The sequence below is a fragment of the Cricetulus griseus genome, chromosome 4 (assembly GCF_003668045.3).
Source record: "Cricetulus griseus strain 17A/GY chromosome 4, alternate assembly CriGri-PICRH-1.0, whole genome shotgun sequence".
Classification (NCBI taxonomy): Eukaryota; Metazoa; Chordata; class Mammalia; order Rodentia; family Cricetidae; genus Cricetulus; species Cricetulus griseus.
The window spans coordinates 114,222,785-114,241,215 of NC_048597.1; the positions used below are offsets into that span (position 1 = coordinate 114,222,785).

At 46.3% G+C, this 18,431-nt stretch overlaps 1 protein-coding gene and 1 pseudogene across 3 annotated transcripts; one reads left to right on the forward strand and one right to left on the reverse strand.

Annotated features, from left to right (window-relative positions):
* The first annotated feature begins 165 nt into the window (after positions 1 to 165).
* On the forward strand, positions 166 to 12,926 carry Tbl2 (transducin beta like 2). 3 transcript variants are annotated; one of them, XM_027416171.2, is made up of 7 exons: positions 166 to 362; positions 3,642 to 3,763; positions 4,378 to 4,562; positions 6,445 to 6,596; positions 7,284 to 7,410; positions 8,291 to 8,443; positions 8,893 to 12,926. In XM_027416171.2, the coding sequence occupies exons 1-7, from the start codon at positions 233 to 235 to the stop codon at positions 9,353 to 9,355; spliced, it is 1,332 nt and encodes a 443-aa protein (XP_027271972.1). In that variant the 5' UTR covers positions 166 to 232; the 3' UTR covers positions 9,356 to 12,926. The 3 variants fall into 3 exon arrangements, with proteins under 3 accessions (XP_027271972.1, XP_035299280.1, XP_027271973.1); XM_035443389.1 differs by lacking the exon at positions 166 to 362 and adding an exon at positions 1,040 to 1,241; XM_027416172.2 differs by lacking the exons at positions 166 to 362; positions 3,642 to 3,763 and having other exon boundaries at positions 4,404 to 4,539.
* A 2,945-nt stretch (positions 12,927 to 15,871) lies between these two features.
* Positions 15,872 to 15,933, reverse strand: LOC113835701 (annotated as a pseudogene).
* Positions 15,934 to 18,431: the final 2,498 nt, after the last annotated feature.

Genomic DNA, 18,431 nt, shown 5'->3' on the forward strand with positions numbered 1-18,431 from the left:
CAAGCTCCGCCCCGCAGAGCGCTCCAACCGCCTGCTCCTTTCTCATAGGACACCGGAACGACCAGGCCCCGCCTCCCGAGGCTTGCCTTGGACCAGGCCACGCCCCAAAGAGCTCAACGCCGGCCGGGCCCTCCCGCCCCTCGAGGCGCGCCAACTGTCCTCCCCCGCCCCTCGTGCGCCGAGACGTGAGGACGCCGGCGTCGTAGGCTGAGGTGGCCGCAGTCCTGCAGACATGGAGCTGCCGCAGATGCCCGAGCTCGTGGGGCTGTCCCTGCTGGTGGGACTGCTGGCCCTGGTGGCCACGGCGGCGGTGGCCCGAGGCTGGCTGCGGGCCGAGAAGGACAAAAGTAGCCAGCCCGTCCGTAAGTATACTGGGTCGGGTAAACCCGACCGGGTAGCGGTGACTCTGAGGACTTTGATCCCGGCCGCCGCGTGGTCTGAGGAGCCTGGAGACTCAGGAACCGCATGTTCTCCGGTCGTGAGCCACACCTCCCGGTCAGACTTCGGCCTGCACGTTCGGGGTTGGTTACACTCCAGGGGCAGCAGTCTTTGGAATCTGGGCGCTACGCTCCTAGGTTGTAGGTGACTTTTCCTGGGACACTCACCACACCCTCCCCGTCGCTGGGGCTGCTGCGAAAACTTAGTCAACTCCTGAAGTTTGCTATGTGGTCACGTTGTTGGAAAATGGGGTCACTTGAAAATATGCTTCGGCCCAACACTCTTGACCGGCAGGAACCTTCACTGAGCTCTTACCTATTGATAAGCTCTTTTTAATTCGTTCAGTGAATTAGAACCATGTAAAAGTGCCCATCTACACTGTAGACCTGAATTGTAAGCATCTGAAAATGACAGCGAAATAATACAATGTAGAGTCAGTACTATAAAGGGAACAAGGGTGGTCCTGTTTTTTGGTTTTGTTCGTTTTTTTTTGTTTGTTTGTTTGTTTGTTTTTTTGAGGGGATGGAAGTTGGGGGTCTGGTAGGGGGGCCATTGTGGTGGGTTTGTTTGTTTTGATACAGGTTTTCATTGTAGTCCAGATTGGCCTTGAACTCTTGGATTCGTCTGCCTCAGTCTCGGGACAGCGTCGGGATGTACCAGTCTGTCGTGCCCCCCCACCCCCATTCCTAGCCTTGTTTGGTGCTGGCTATGTGGAACCCAAATCCTCTTGCAAGTGCTGTAACCCTGAGCTACACCCACCCCACCCTACTGTCACCTGTGATGAGCTGTTCAAGGATGGCAGTGTAAGATTTTGCCAAGGAGGCCAAAGAAGAAAGATAATTCTCAAGAAGGCAGGGATTCCAAAACAACATTTAGAGGCCGGGACATGACTCAGCCTTAGACCTAGACTCAGCCTTAGACCTAGGATCCCCCTAGTGAGAGGACAGGAGCACAGCTCAATGATAGAGATCTTCCCTGGGATACCTAAGGTGCATCTGGTGTGGCTACAAAGGATAACTTAGAGGCAGATTGTATGTAGTAAGTCCAATAGGTTTTAGAATTAGGGAGCATCTCCAGCCACCCAACATACACCAGCCATCAGCTTTATATGTTATATGGTTCTTCCAATATTTTTTTTTTTAATTTTTCACTTATTTTGTGTGTCACTTTGCCTGTGTAGAGTTTGGAGAACAACTTTCTTGGGAGTCAGGTATCTTCTACTATGTGGATTTGAACTCAGGCTTATTATGACTTACCAAGCTGAGCCATCTCTCCAGCCCAGCTCTGCCTTGAACTTTATTTCTGACAGATAAACTAATGGTTGATTTAATTACAGGGTATCATTATGTAGCCCAGGCTAGTCTGCAATCTTTGTAATCCTCCTGCCTCACACTCAACACTGGGATTACCAGTGTGTGGCATTATGACTGTACATTGCTTTTCTTGAGCTTTCTCATCAGTGGAGTACTTTTGGCTTGTAACTTGATTATACTACCTCATTCAATTCTCAACCTTTATTTTTTTGCTTGGTTGTTTATTTTCTCTTTTAGTCCAGGTTGGCCTTGTACTCACTATGTAGCCAAGTCTGACTTTGAACACCTAATCTTCTTGCTTCCACCTCCTGAGTACTAGAATTGTAGGCATACACCACCAGGCCTGGTTTCAATATGTTTTTAAAGAAATCAAGACTTGAAGCAGTTAAATAACTTATTCAAGATGAGATTCTTCAGGTTCCCTTGTGTGTATTCCCTACATTGGGATGCGGGACTAGAATCCACACTACATTGGCCATCTGGATAATCCACCCAGCTGTGTCAGCTCAGATACTGCTGTACAGACTGGGCAAGCAGCCTCTACAAGATCACTCTGAGGCCTGGGGATGTAGAGTATGCACCCTTAGCATGCATGAGACTATAGTTTCAGTACTCAGTGTGTCTTTTTTTTTTTTTTTTTAAGATTTTATTTATTATGTATACAACATTCTGCTTCCATGTATATCTGCACACCAGAAGAGGGCACCAGATCTCATAATGGATGGTTGTGAGCCACTATGTGGTTGCTGGGAATTGAACTCAGGATCTCTGGAAGAGTAGTCGGCACTCTTAACCTCTGAGCCACCTCTCCAGCCCCTCAGTGTGTCTTTAAAAACAGAAAAAAGATCACTCAGTGATAAAGACTGAATCCAACTCAGGTCTGATTTCTAAGCCTTTCTAATTAAAAAAAAAAAAAGCTTAAACATTTTTTAAATTATGTATATATATCTGTTGGATTGTCAGTGTTTGTGCAGGTGTCCTTGGAGGCCAAAGGCGCCATGTTCTCTGGAACTATAGTTGGTTGTGAGCCACCTGATTTGAGTGCCAGGAGGCAAACTTTGGTTCTCTGAAAGAGCAATATATACTTTTAACTACCGAGCCATCTCTCCAGCTCCATTGGTTTGTTTGCTTTTAGTGCATCTGGAAATTGAACTTGAGACCTTGCATATGCTCTGCAAGCCCTCTACCATTAAGTTATATCCATAGCCTTCATCCCCCGTTTTAAATGACCATGTGGGTAGGTGGATGGGCATACATCTTGTGCATGTGGAGATCAGAGAACAGCCTTGGGTATCATTAGGAACACTAGGTGCTTCCATTGAGATAGGGTCTCTCATTGATCTGGAGCTCATGATTAGATCAGGCTGGCTGGCCAGAGAGCCCCAGAGACCTTCCTGACTCCACCTCCCTAGCTGAGATTACAAGTATATGCTTATGCTGCTGTACCTGGCGTTTTGTTTTTGTTTTGTTTTGTTTTTTTTGAGACAGGGTTTCTCTGTGTAGCTTTGGAGCCTGTCCTGGCACCTGCTCTGTAGACCAGGCTGGCCTCGAACTCACAGAGATCCGTCTGCCTTCACCTCCTGAGTGCTAAGATTACCACCACTGCCTGGCTTTTTTTTTTTTTTTTTTTTTTGTGTGTGTGTGTGTGTGCCTGGCATTATTATGTGGGTTGTAGGTATCAAACTCAAGTCCCTCACACTTGGAGAACAAGCGGTTTACCTACTGAAGCATCCCCCAGACTTCCTAAGCCTGTTTCTACACACACACATCACTTTCCTCAAAGACAAGGGCCATGCCTTGGTGCTCCACCCAGAGCCTGGGTGAGTCCTAGGTACTCAGTAGATATTTCTGAGAAAGTGCATGGATAAATGACATGACAATTCCTTCTAGGGCAAAAAACAAACGATGTCAAGAAGTCAGGGTCCAAGAAGCAGAAACAGAATCAGCGGGTTCGAAAGGAGAAGCCTCAGCAACACAACTTTACCCACCGCCTTCTGGCTGCAGCACTAAAGGTACTTGGTACTCCTGGGTACTGAACACATGCAGCCTGTGAACATGAAGACCCAAACCCCCACAGACTTTATCAACTTTGTAGTAATCTGTACATATTATATATGCCTCTCAGTGCTTACCAACAGAGTAGACATACCCCCATTCTGGCCCTTCTGCTCCCCTACTCCCACCCCTTGTAGTACCAAGGGTTGAATCCAGGCTCTTGTACATGTTAGACAAGCACTCTACTACTGAGTTACACCTCCAGTCCTTGATTGTCGGATTCTATATAAGTGCTCTTCAGCTGAGTACCTTACTGGGGAATTCTAGGCTACTCTACGGCTGAGCTACAATCCTAGCCTACTTTGTACTGTTTATTTTCTTATACTTTTAATTTTGAGATAGTTTCACTAAATTGCTTGGGCTGGCTTCAGATTTTCTCTGTAGCCCAGGCGGGCTTTGAACTTGAGATCCTACTGCTTCAGCCTCCTGAGTAGCTGGGAATGTATAACTGAACTACCAGGGCTAGCTTATTCTGTTCTGTCCTTGGCTTGTTGGTCATTCAGGCACCAGGTTCAGCCTCTGGATCCACTGGAGAGTATCTCATTTATACTTATTTAATTCTTTTCCCTAGAGCCATAGTGGAAATATAACTTGCATGGACTTTAGTAGCAATGGCAAGTATCTGGCCACCTGTGCTGATGACCGCACCGTCCGAATCTGGAGCACCAAAGATTTTCTTCAGCGGGAACACCGCAGTATGCGAGCCAATGTGGAGCTGGACCATGCCACCTTGGTGCGCTTCAGTCCTGACTGCAGGTGGGACAGGACAGAGCCTCAGGCTTGCCTGTAAAAGCCCAGCTCCTGGCTTTGGTCTTCCCAAGTCCAGTGGGTTAGTGAGGAGGGACCAAGAGTCTACCTTGGGATGACATAAAGAGAGCATCCATATAGTATGGGCACCTCCTGCGGCCTCTTAGAGGTTCTGTTCTATAAAAAGGAAGCAGAGAGGGAAAATCATTCCTCTCCTGGATGTTCCAAAATGTAGCTTTGCCATGAATTTTGGAAACTCTTATGACTTCCTACACTCTAGAAATGAAAGGAACCAAAGCTAGGAGGATCCTCTTTCTTTTTTTCTCTTTTCTGAACTCAGGGAATCGCACATGCTGGATACACCTTCAGCCTTTCTTGCTTTGTGGGTTTTTGTTAGTTGTTTTAGTTTGTTGGTTAAGAAGGGACACGGGGCCTTGTTTGTTCTTACTGTATAATGCAGCTAGGCCTTGAACTTGTGTGATCTTTCTGCCTAAGTCTCCCCAGTGCTGGGATTCAGTGTGGACTTGTGTGCCTTTGTTCAGGGAAACGTGAGCAATCATTGATTTGTTTGTTTTAATTATTTTATTTGCATTGGTGCTTTGCATACATTTCTGTATGAGGGTGTCAAATCTTGGAGTTACAGACAGTTGTGAGCTGCCATGTGGGTGCTGTGAATTGATTCGAATTCTCCGGAAGAGCAGTCAGTGCTCTTAACCACTGAGCCATCTCTCCAGCCCACAAACATCTGTTAAACCTAGATAGGGTATCAATAACAGACCAAAGAGTGATTGCTCCATGTGTAGCTTTGTGAACCAGTGAGTTTATTGGGGTTGCTTACAGAAATATGGGTAAGAGGATGCTTAAAAGTACTGGCTGGGCAATGATGGTGCACACCTTTAATCCCAGCATTCGGGAGGCACAGGTAGGTGGATCTCTGTGATTCGAGGCCACCTGGTCTACAGAACAAGTTCCAGGATAGGCTTCAAAATTACAAAAGAGAAACCCTATCTCAAAAAACAAACAAACAATAACATAGACTATTCTTTGGGAGGCACATCATCAAATGGCCACCCCATCGTGGGTAGTGACTCACAAAAGCTGTATCTTGGAGCTGCTTATGGGGCTTTAGGGCAGCCCCAGCAGACAGACAGTCTTCTCTTCCCAGCACTTGCTTACTATTTCTGTAACCTGGGGGAGAGGCTCCTTAAGTCTCAAAACCTCTTCCATTTAGGGAGGGTATTTTTAACATGTTAGTGCTAAGGCTCAAACCCAGAGCCTACCACTGAGATACGCCCCTGTCCTTGGAATTACTGTATTTTGTTCTTTGTGTGGGGGACCAGAGCACAACAAAAGTTGGTTTTTTTTCCTTCTACTATATGGGTTCCTGAGTATTGAACTCAAGTTACATTAGCCTTGCCAAGCAAGTGCTTTTTAACTTGCTAAACCTTCTCATTGACCCTCTGAATGGTTTTTATGAGATTTTGAGGGGCTGGAGTGATGATGGTTCAGGAGTTTAGAATACTGGCTGCTCTTACACAGGACTCAGGTTCGATTCCCAGCACACATATGGCAGTTCACAACTATAACTCCCAGTCTCAGGGGAGCCAGTGTCCTCTTCTGGCCTCTAAGGGCATCAGGTATGTGGTATACAACATAAAGAAAAATTTCAAAGTTAAAAAGATTTTGATCCAACGGATCTATAGTAAGATGGGTGGGAAGTGAGGGAGGTGGAAGAAGGGGAGCCAGGGGGAACTGGGGTTGGTATGTAAAAAGGAAAAAAACAAAAACTATACAGTAGAGCAAAAGGGATAATCTTGATTTCTCCCTAGGATCTAGAACACTTAGGCCTCTGTCCAGGTTAAGAAGTAACCTCTCTTTTGCTGTTTCTTAGAGCCTTTATTGTTTGGTTGGCCAATGGGGACACCCTCCGTGTCTTTAAGATGACCAAGAGAGAAGATGGGGGCTTTACTTTCACAGCCACCCCTGAGGACTTTCCTAAGAAGCACAAGGCGCCCATCATCAACATTGGCATTGCTGACACAGGTAGGGAAGTCTAGTGGGTAGAGCTTACTCAAGGCGTGGGACAGGGCCTGAGTCGTAACTTGCCCTTTGTTTTGTTTGCTGTATTTATTTTTACTTTATGGGTTGGGTTTTTTTATCTGACTGTATGTCTGTGTACCACCTGCATGCAGTGCTCACAGAGGCCAGAAAAGGGCATGGGTTGCCCTGAGACTAGAGTTTCAGCCAAGTGTCAGCTGCCATGTGAGTGCTGGGGATTAAGCCCAGGTCCTCTGGAAGAGCAGCCAGTGCTGTCCAGGTCCCCCTCCTTTTTTTTTTTTTTTTTTTTTTTTTTGTGTGTGTGTGTGTGTGTGTGTGATAGCACATAGCACACATGTGGAGGTCAGAGGATAACTTGTAGAAGTTAGCCCAATCTTTTCAACACATGGGAGTTGAACTCAGTTCATTGGGCTTGATGACAAGTACCTCCACCCGCTGAGCCATCTTGCCAGCCTTCTGAGTTGTCTTTGTTGATTGAGTTGATAGTGCCTGAGTTTTGCCTGTTGTCTGTGTAACTAAGGAGCTCTGACCCTGTGCTTTCCTAGAGTCCATGAGAGCCTTATAGTAAGAGCCAATACTTGTTAGAGCAGTGCCTTGTTGTTTGTTTTGGGAGGTGATAGTTGGTCTGATCATGGTGCGGCCTCGGCCTCACACCTTTCTTGTCCTTGTTAGGGAAGTTCATCATGACAGCCTCCAGTGACACAACTGTCCTTATCTGGGATCTGAAAGGTCAGGTGCTGTCCACAATCAACACCAACCAGATGAATAACACTTATGCTGTTATCTCCCCATGTAGCAGGTAAGGAAGAGAACAGGTACAGAGCTGAGGTGGTTTTGAGGCGTGGGTGGGGACATCTGGTTATCAGTTGTAGCTCTCCAAACAGTGAAAGTATTTCCCATAAGCCCCCGTAGTCCTAGTGTCTGTTTCTTACCTGAGGTGTATTTATTTTTGCAGTGCTCATAGTGGAAACCAGAGCATTGTACATGTTAGGCAGACACTCAACCACTGCACAACATCAGAAGCCCCTCATTTATTTAGGGGTTTCATTTCCCTTGTTAAGTTACTGAGTCTGGGACTCTCTGTCCCAGACTCTGTACATGCTTGGCTATTCTGGAACTTATGTAGACAAGTTGGCCTGGAACTCACTGAGATCTGCCTGCCTCTGCTTCCTGAGATCTTGGATTAAAGACATGTGCCACCATGCCTGCCCTTTTTAAAATTTTTGTTTTGTTTTATTTGTTCTGAAACAGGATCTCAGTGAGTAGCCCTTGCCAGCCTGGAACATACTATATAAACCAGAGTAGTTCCAAACTCACAAGAGATCCACCTGTTCTTCCTCTCGAGCATTGAGATTGTGCATCACCACACCCAGTCTAATTTTAGTTTGAGACAAGATCCTGCTAAGTTTTCATACTGCCTTCCCGTCTACTTGATTAGCTCAGGAAGGCCTTGAACTTGAGATCGTAGCTGGGATTGTTCATACCTGACACAGAAACACTTTATAAAGGTTCCTTAGGTTGGGGCTCTAGCTGTAGATCTCTTGCCTTGTATTTATAAGACCCTAGATCTATGCCTAGCAACACCAAAAGGTACAATTTGTCAGGAAAGAGAGATGTCTAGGATTTGTTAGGAACAAGATGTCTTTGTTTGAGTTTTAAGAGTGTGGGTTATGTGACAGGTTTGTGGGTTCGTGTGGCTTCACCCCAGATGTGAAGGTTTGGGAGGTCTGCTTCGGGAAGAAAGGGGAATTCCAGGAGGTGCAGCGAGCCTTTGAGCTGAAGGGTCACTCTGCCTCTGTCCACTTTTTCGCTTTCTCCAATGACTCTCGGAGGTGAGTGCATCAGTGTTTTCTTTCTTTGTTCTTTTGGTTGTTTAGTCTTTTTTAGTACAGATAGCCAAGGCTGACCCTGAAGTCCTGATCCACCTGCCTCTCTCAAGTTCTGAGATATAAATAGGTGTGTACTACCTTGCCTGGCAATCTTTTTATTTTGTTTTGTTCTATTTGTGGTTTTTGAGACAGGGTCTCACCTGGTAGCCCAGGCTGGCCTTGAACTCACGTTGATCCTACTGCCCTTGCCTCAGCCCTCAGTGCTGGGGTTATAGGTGTGAACCTGCGAGCTGGGTTGAGCAGTAGGCCTGGGCTGCAGGTCTGAAAAGGGTGGAGGACTTGATTCTTGGCAAGATATAGACTTGGCTTCCTAGCCGCAGTCTCTTGGGCTGCTCCAGTGCCTTTCCAAGCTGGGGTTGTTGAGGCTCTAGCTGTGATTTCCCACATTACAGGATGGCATCTGTCTCCAAGGATGGCACATGGAAGCTCTGGGACACAGATGTGGAATACAAGAAGCAGCAGGACCCCTACTTGCTAAGGACAGGCCGATTTGAAGAAGCAAGCACCATGCCTTGCCGCCTGGCACTCTCCCCTGACACCCATGTCCTGGCCTTGGCTACTGGTACCAGTATTCATCTCTTCAACACGAGGCGTGGGGAGAAGGAGGAGTGCTTCGAATGTGTCCATGGGGAGTGTATTGCTGACTTGACTTTTGATATCACTGGCCGCTTCCTGGCCTCCTGTGGGGACCGTGCAGTGCGGCTCTTCCACAACACCCCTGGCCACCGGGCTGTGGTAGAGGAGATGCAGGGCCTCCTGAAGCGGGCATCCAGCGAGAGCACCCGCCAAAGGTTGCAGCAACAGCTGGCCCAGGCCCAGGAGGCCCTAAAGAACCTGGGTGCCCTGAAGAAGTGACTCTGGCTCTGGATGGATTTGGCTCCCTGCCCCAGTGGTTGCTATTCTTTTTCCCAGGTGCCTCTGGGGTGGAGACCTGGAGGAACTTCCAAGTATTCTTCCTGGTGGCCCCGACTTTTTCCCATTGAAACTGTTCTTGCATACTTAGATCTCTCTCTCTTCTTGTTTGACTCCTCCCAAACTGAAAGGTGCTGTTTTCTCACGGGCCCAAGGGTGGACTCTGTCTTCACCCAGCACTGAGAAGAGGGGTAGAGAGAAGAGAGAGAGAGAGAGAGAGAGAGAGAGAGAGAGAGAGAGAGAGAGAGAGAGAGAGAGACAAAGCCTTTGACGGTGTGGCAAAAGACCCTGACACCCAAAGAAATTTGTGAGTGTCAAGGTAAAACCCGAGGAACACCAGAGAACAAGGTGGCTGGCTGTTTTATAAGGGTGCAGAATGTGTTTTATAATGCTTCAAGGTGAGTGTGTCCACCTGAACCAGGCTCCTTTTACCAGCAAGAAATAATTAAGGCACTGTTCTATAATCTCAGCACTCTACAAGCAAAGACAGGAAGGAGGATTAGGGGTTCAAGTCCACTTTGGACTACATAATGAATTCCAGGACATTCTGGGCTCCATATGGAGGGAGACCTTGACTAGAGTTTTTTTGCTCTGGGCTTCAGTTTTCTTATTTGTAAAATGGGGAACGATGCTCTCTGTGGCCTTCTTGGAAAGATGTTGTGAAGCTAAGAGTGTTCCAAAGTTCCCACGCATGGAGCATAACAGTGCTGTCTGTGCTGTCCAACGTCATTAACTGTCAGGTAAACTTGGGATCAAACTGTGGTCTGCAACCAAATTGGAAAGAACCACAGTCCTCAGGAAGCCCAAGTTTCTTGGGGCTTGGCTTACTCATTCATCTTGGTTGCATAATGGTGATTTGGTTCATGTGCCTTGAGAAGTAATGCCATCTTAACGTGGCACTCCTCTCTGCTGGAGATCTCATGGACTCATCACTTCAGTGCCTGCTTCATGAAACTAGCTAGTGATGCTGGCTAACAGTCAGGTAAAAATTGGTGGGAAGGACTTAGAGAGTGGTGTCTGTGAAGTGCTTTTTCTTCATTCACAGCTGCAGAGGATGCAGACATGGGTCTTGACAGTAGTGAATTTAAGACTAATGGGGATGAAGTAGAATACATCCAATGAAAGATTGGATCTCAGACATATAAATTTGAAGACTGCTTGGATCCAAGGGATGAGGAAGATGTCAGGAATCTAGGAAGGCTTGAATCTAGCAAAAAGTATCCATCCCAGTTAATTTTGATCTCTTGCTTAAAAGTAGGGCCTCTTCCAGCCACCCTCAATGCTACAGAATGTTGGAATAAGGCACAACCCTGAAGTTGACCTTGATGGCTCCCTTGTCGTTCCCCCTTCTCCCACCCCCACTGCTGCATCCAGATGATCTGCAGCATCTTTTATCCATGTGTACACTCTGTTACCATCCTGGTCTTAGCCATGTCACATACTATATGTATAGTACTTATCTGTTAGCCGTGTGTACACTCTGTTACCATTCTGGTCTTAGCCATGTCACATACTATATGTATAGTACTTCTGTTATCCGTGTGTACACTCTGTTACCATCCTGGTCTTAGCCATTGTCACACACTATATGTATAGTGCTTCTGTTAGCCGTGTGTACACTCTGTTACCATCCTGGTCTTAGCCATTGTCACACACTATATGTATAGTGCTTCTGTTAGCCGTGTGTACACTCTGTTACCATCCTGGTCTTAGCCATTGTCACACACTGTATGTATAGTACTTCTGTTATCCGTGTGTACACTCTGTTACCATCCTGGTCTTAGCCATTGTCACACACTATACGTATATTACTTTGTTTCCAACCACACTACTTCAAGTCACTTTTCTACATAGCTTAGCCAGCTTTTGAAAAACATAAAACAGATTGTGCCATTCTCCAGTTAAAAACCCTTCAAAGGCTTTCCTCTACTCTTAGATTAAAACCCTGAACTGTCTTTGTGGCCTGCATAGTGTAGTGATATAGCCCCTCCTGTGGTCTTTCTTTGTGATGGTCCAGCCCACCTCATTCTTCCTGTTTCTTTACTAACCCAAGCAGTTCACAGGCTGTGGCCTGCATAGTGTAGTGATATTTAGCCCCTCCTGTGGTCTTTCTTTTCGATGGATCAACCCACCACATTCTTGCTGTTTGCTGACCCAATCAGTTCACTGGCTCCAGGTATGGCTGGTCCCTCTTGTTTGCTGCAAGCATTTTTCCTTTCTGTTGGCAGACTTGTCAATGCGATTCAGTCCTTGGTAACTTTGACTGCAAACAGTTGCCTCTTCAAACACTCCATCCGAAGTAGCCCTTTCCACCAATCCTGTCCTATCAGTTGCATTGGTGCTTTTCTTTCTTTTGTATGACTTGGTGGTTTCTGAAATAATCTTGTTTGGCTATGTATTTGCTCCAGTGCCAGTGACAAGGGCAGTCAAGTGTGTAGCAAAAGTGGGAAATAGGCAGGTCACCTGAGATGGGAGGGAATGGTAGAGACTGCAGTGGGCTGGAGGGCAGGTGTCCTGGAGGCACAGTGGTCGGTAGCTATTATGTAGTGTTTAGGAACTCCCCGAAAGTTGCCAGTTTCAGAGAAATTAAATGTTGGTACCTTACCTTGAAATGAAGGCACCATTGTGAACTGCACCAAACATTGATGTAGGGTGCTGCTCATCAGTCTCATTGGCATTTAAGGATTGTTCCTTGCTTTTCATTTTGCAGTCCTGGGGGTGGAATCCAGAACCTCCTGCAGGATAGGCAGTTGCTCCCCTGTTGAGCCATGCTCCAGCCCTCACTAGGAGATGCTAGACAGTGGCTCTCCTGCCCAGCCGCTGCCCCTCCTTCCCTGGGAGACTCTCAGCAAAGGTTCTCCTGATCAGCCATAGCTGCAGCCCCTTAACTGGGCAAATGCTCTGCCACTAAGCCTCCAGCACTAGTTTGTGAATTGCTGAAGAATGCATTGGAACATGAGCTTCACAAAGGCAGAATCCTTGTTTGTCTGTCTTGTTCTGGGTCCCAAGTCAAGTAGCTGGGACAGAGTAAGCTCTCAATAAATAGAGCTCAGACTAGAAGTAATTGACAAAAAAAGAAGAAGAAAAAAAAAAAAAAAAAGAAAACACCCCCCTCCCCCAACTGGTATTCTTTGTGTGCTCTGCTCTCCACTGTAGATTCAGGTTTCTGATGAAATCAGCCATATTGAGGGCAGCATGGCCACACCCAGATTTGGGTTTCTGAGCACTCCTCTCTCATGCTGTGTGTGCATGTGGGGTCTGATGGACGTCTGCTGTGGTTGTCAGAAGCAGCTGAAAAGGCTCTTACTTGCTTTTGAATGCCTGTTTTGAGAAGTAACTAGTGTCATGGCTGCAGAGGAAAGGTAGGGAACCCAAGAATGTTGAGCCACTGAAGGTCAGAGTCTGTTCCCTGTCTCCCAAGTCATTGACCTGTGGCCTGGAGTGGGATGATCACAGAGGCCCTCTGAGTTTGTCTGCTCATTTGTAAAATGGGAATAAATGATGTCCTATCCAACTTGCTGTGTTGATTCTTCTGTGTGTATGTTTGTGTATTACACTGGGGGATTAGATATGTGGTCTTCCCCCCAAAGTGTGTGTGTGTGTGTGTGTGTGTGTGTGTGTGTGTGTGTGTGTGTGTGTTTGTGTGTGTGTGTTTGAGACTGTCTCACTTTGTAACCTTGGCTGGCCTGGAATTCGTAGACATCCACCTGCCTCTGCTTCCTGAATACTAGGATTCAAGACATGTGCTACACACAGCTCTTTTTACCTTTACTTTGAGCTAGTATCTCACTAAATTGCCTTTGAACTTGAGATATTCTAGCTTTATCCTCTTGAGTAGCAGGGCTGACAGGCCTGCATCTTCATGCCAAGTAGCTGTGAATTTCTAACAAGTGAGAGCTTTACTGGGCTCAGACTGCCCAGGGATAGAACAGTGCCGTTCTTATTGCCCTAGGAAAAGTGTCTGGCTGCTAACAGAGACTGCCAAGTTTTTATGATCCTCAAGAGTGGAGGCAGCATTGATATACTGATTTTACATGGGGTGTGGTAGTGCATGCTTGTAACCCAGTACTTGACAGGTTGGAATTGAATCATGAGTCTGCCCCATGCTACACAGGTTATCTAAAACACAAAATTTAACACTACTTCTGAAGGCTTTTAATTTTTCAAAACAAAAAGATGTGGGGGAGCTGAACATGGTGGTAACTTACCTAATTAATAATCTCATCACTAAGGGAACTGAGGCAGGAGGCGCAGGGATGGTTTAGTGGATAAAGAATCTTGCTATACAAGCCTATAACCTGAGTTCAATCCCAGGTTCCACATGAAGGTGGAGAGAGCACTAACTGTGTTCTTTGACTGTATATATCATGTACACGTACACAATGAATTTATCTTATTTTTTGTTTTGTTTTTCCAGACAGGGTTTCTGTATAGCATTAGCTGTACTGGAACGCTGAAGACCAGGTTGGCCTTGAACTCACAGAGATCCACCTGCCTCTCCCTCCCAAGGGATTTGTTTTATTTTGTTTTTTGAGACAGGGTTTATCTGTGTAGTTTTAGAGCCTGTCCTGGAACTCTGTAGCCCAGTCTGGCTTTGAACTCACAGAGATCATCCTGCCTCTGCCTCCCAAGTGCTGTGATTAAAGGTGTGTGCCACCACTGCCTGGCTAAATTTTTAAAAATTAATAGAAAGGCTGGAGAGAGGGCTGGAGAGATGTCTCAGAGGTTAAGAGCACCAGCTGCTCTTCCAGAGGTCCTGAGTTCAGTTCCCAGCAACCACATGGTGTCTCACAACCATCCATTATGAGATCTGGTGCCCTCTTCTGGTGTGCAGATATATATGGAAGCAGAATGTTGTGTACATAATAAATAGAAAAAAAAAAAGGCTGGAGAGGTGGCTGAGTGATTAAGAGCACTGGCTACTCCTCTAGAGGTCTCAGGGTCAATTTCTAGCACCCACAATTGTGGCTCACAACTGGTACTCCAGGCCCAGGGGATCTGATGTCATCTGGCCTCCATTGGCACTGCATGTACATGGTGCACAGACATGCATGCAGGCAAAACACCCATACCCAATTTTTTTAATGCTCAGAAGAAAAAAGAGGGTTGGTGATGCCACATGCCTTTAATCCCAGCACTTGGGAGGCAGAAGCGGGTGGATCTCTGTTGAGTTCAAAGCCAGCCTAATCTACAAGAGCTAGTTTCTGGACAGCCAGAGCTACACATAGAGAAACCCTGTTTCAAAAAAAAAAAAAAAAAAGGCTGGGAAATAGCTCAATCACTACAGCACTTATCCCACAGGCATGAGGACCTGAGTTAAATCCCAAAAGCCCCTGGAGAAGCCGGGTATGGTGACACTTGCCCTTAGTCCCAGGACTTGGGAGGCAGTGGCAGGCGGATCTTTCTTTTGAGGCCAGTCTGATCTAAAAAGCAAGTTCCAGGACAGCCAGGGCTACACAGAGAAACCATGTCTCAAAAAAGAAAACAACAAAAAAAGAACCTGGAGGTGTCACCCAGTCAGCAAGCTCAAGCCAATACGTGTAGCTGGTTGTATTTTATTCTTTGCACTTTACTCTTCGGGGGGACAGGGCCCACCACCCAACTCCCAGATAAACGCTCGGGGGCTTATTCTTATTAGTGTCTGGCCTTAGCTTGGCTTATCCCTAGCCAGCTTTTCTTAACCTAACTTACCCCATCTACCTTTTGCCCCTGGGCTTTTACCTTTCTGTATATCTTTTCTTTCCTTCTTACTCAGTGGCCGGGTGGCTGGGTGGCTGGGTGGCTGGGTGGCTGGGTGGCTGGGTGGCTAGCCTCTTCTTTTCTCCATCCTCCATCTTTCTGAGATTTATTCTCTCTGCCTCCAGTCCCGCCTATTCTTTCTCCCTCCTCACTATTGGCCACTCAGACCAATCAGGTGTTTTACACAGGCAAAGTAACACAGCTTCACAGAGTTAAGTAAATGCAGCATAAAAGAATGTGTTCTACAGCATAAAGGAATGTAACACATCTTTAATACTCTACAACCCCAACACCAAAAATATCTGATTTTCACACCCAGACATGCAGACAAGGATATGCACACAGTTACATTCAAAAATATTTTTGCTTGTTTTGATATTATTGTAGCCACACATTGGTGCACATGTGCAGTCTCAGCACTGGAGTAACTGAGGTGGGTCACTTGAGTCCATGAGTTCAAGAGCAGCATGATCAACACAACCCCATCCTCATCTTTTTTTTTTTTTTTCTGTTTTTCTTTGTTTATTGGTCTCTTTATGTGATAGTGACGAACACTGACAGGCCTAGGCCATCAGAAGAGGTCTCATCCCAAGCTGAACAGCAGTTCTCAGCAAAACCACACACACACACACACACCTGGAAAGTGGCATCTTTCAGGCCATTCCCAGCCAAGGCCAGAAGTGCAGCAGCACCCTGGGTCCTCTGGCTGCCGTATGGTCCAAAAATAGGGAATGCTTCACGAATTTTCATATTATCCTTGTGCAGGGACCATGCTAATCTTTGAGCTAGATCAACAACCCCCCCACCCCCACACACGTACATGGTAAACTTACACTCTATTTCTGAGCTACCCTCCAAGGCTGGATATTTCATATTTGTTGCTTAACACAGTAAACATAAACATACATGCTTATTGTGCCCTGATGCCAAGGAGGGATGGATGACTGTTTAGAGCTCCAGAGAGTGACTTGCATATAGGGCACTTTCCAAAACGCCTTCCAGACACTAGCATCTTAGGAATAACACATCAAGTTTTATTTCTGTTATGTGTATTTTCTGCAATAAGCATTCCTTCTGCTAAAATCAGTACCACATACTGGAAGCACTACTAAAGTGTGTGTTCATGTGTGATACTTGGGATAGAACCCAAGGCCACATGTTCAAATGCTGAGCCTTGTCCCCAGCCCCTGATTCTAGCAGGTGCTTAACCTTTTATGGAGCCACACTCCATAATTTACTGGATGATTCTATGCAAGTGCTGTACCATTTTCTTTTTCCTCAAAACCCAAGTAGCCCAGGCTGGTCTTGAAACTACAATATAGCTGAGGCTGGCCTCGACCTTGAATTCCTGATCTAGCCTCCATCCCAAGTGCTGGGATTAGAAGTATATGCCACTATTTGCTGTTTATTTGAGAAAGGGTATTGCTAGGTAGCTCAGGTTGGACAATATACAATTCCAGGCTACATGAGCAGACCCTATCTTAAACATACAAAAATTTCTAATGCCAGGCAGTGGCGGCTGACGCCTTTAATCCCAGAACTTGGGAAGCAGAGATAGGCCAATCCCTGAGTTTGAGGCCAGCCTGGTCTACTGAGCGACCCTGTCTCAAAAAGCCAAAACAAACAAAAATTTTTAAAGGAAGATGGCAGAGAAACATGAGGATATAGGGAGGGGAATTCCTGTTGGCAATGACTTGAACTTAGGGGAAAAGAGAAATTAGACATAAGTGTCAGGTATGTACTTGTTTTGGGTTGGGAGGTGGATATCCATGGACAAGCTGGGTTTGGGGACCAGATTTATTGCCTTTGACCCAGTTATTTCAACAGTAACTCTTTCCCTTCACTTGCTACTTAGGCTCTTCCACCTACCAGGCAGGAGCTCTTCAGGAATCCCTCACAAGCAAAGAACACATACTAACCAGCCATGGTGTTTGTTAGCTGAGAGGCTGACAATCATAAATCATAAGTTCATCAAGTTCAAGGCTACCTACACATTTATGAGGGGCACCTGGAAGGATATTTCTCACCCTCTTCTCCTTTGACAGGCTCTTATGTAACCCAAACTGGCCTCAAACTCAACGTAGCTAAGGATGACCTTGAACTCCTGATTTCCCTAAAACTGCAGGTAAAATTCTATATTTGAATAAGTACGAATAAGTATGTATGTACTTGCCTTTGTTTTTCTGTTAGCACTGCCTTTCACATACCATTTTGCTAGTCTGCATCTTCCACTGTATCAGAAATGTTTTCTTTCTATAGCTCTGGCTGTCCTGGAACTCACTCTGTAGACCAGGCTGTCCTTGAACTCACAGAGATCCTCCTGCTTCTGCCTACCAAGTGTTGGGATTAAGGTGTTTGTCACAATTCCTAGTCCAGAAGTTCTTCCAAAGGAGTAACACTTAGGACCTCAGTAGTTGGTACAATGCACAGAAAATAAGCAATGCTTTACGAGGATTGCAGAATTTTATGACAATAGAGTACAAAGTATGAATCAGGTGCAGAATATTCAGGAAAAGCTGCGTTTGAGCTGGATGTTGGAATAGTTGATTCAGAAGAAAATCCCAGATGGGTAACAATAGATGAATACAATGAAGGAAAATCAAGACGAAGAAAGGTGTGAAACTGACTCTGGGACACAGCTTTTTTTTGGGGGGGGGTTCGAGACAGGGTTTCTCTGTGTAGCTTTGGAGCCTCTCCTGGCATTCGCTCTGTAGACCAGGCTGGCCTCGAACTCAGAGATCCGCCTGCCTCTGCCTCCCGAGTGCTGGGATTACAGGAGCCATCACCACCCGGCGGGACGCAGCTATTTTAACTGAGGAGCAAAGATGTTCTGGACAGTGATGACAGGTCTGCGGTTCTGTGAAGAGCATGAACAACTCCTTGAAGGGAAGGGTGCCATTAGTGGATTAATGCCTTAATGGCACAAAGTCAGACAACTTGACACCCACAGGACAGCCAAGGCCCACAAATTGTCCTCTGTACCATGCACACACTTGCGTTTTCTTTCCCTCAGCTGTGGTGGTGCACGCGGCCACGCAGGAAGGAGGTGGAGAAGCAGGTGGCTCTCTGAGTTCAAGAGCGTACACAATGATCATGGTCTTGTTCGAAGAAAACAGTTTATTGAAGCAGCAGAATAGGAAGGTGGTGACTAAGATCTCGTCCCACCAGCACCACGTCACCGTCGCCTGGCACACACCACGTGCGGACTACATGACGCTCGGCCGGCCTGCCTGCCAGCCAGGAGGAACCGCAGGGTCTCTCAAGGCTCGCAGCAGGGACG

Bases quoted from the DNA above. Each gene is read 5' to 3' on its own strand.
- Tbl2 (XM_027416171.2), top strand. From the start codon at position 233: ATGGAGCTGCCGCAGATGCCCGAGCTCGTGGGGCTGTCCCTGCTGGTG. The intron at 6,597-7,283 runs GTAGGGAAGTCT...TGTCCTTGTTAG, and splicing joins CATTGGCATTGCTGACACAG to GGAAGTTCATCATGACAGCC. The intron at 7,411-8,290 runs GTAAGGAAGAGA...GTTATGTGACAG, and splicing joins GTTATCTCCCCATGTAGCAG to GTTTGTGGGTTCGTGTGGCT.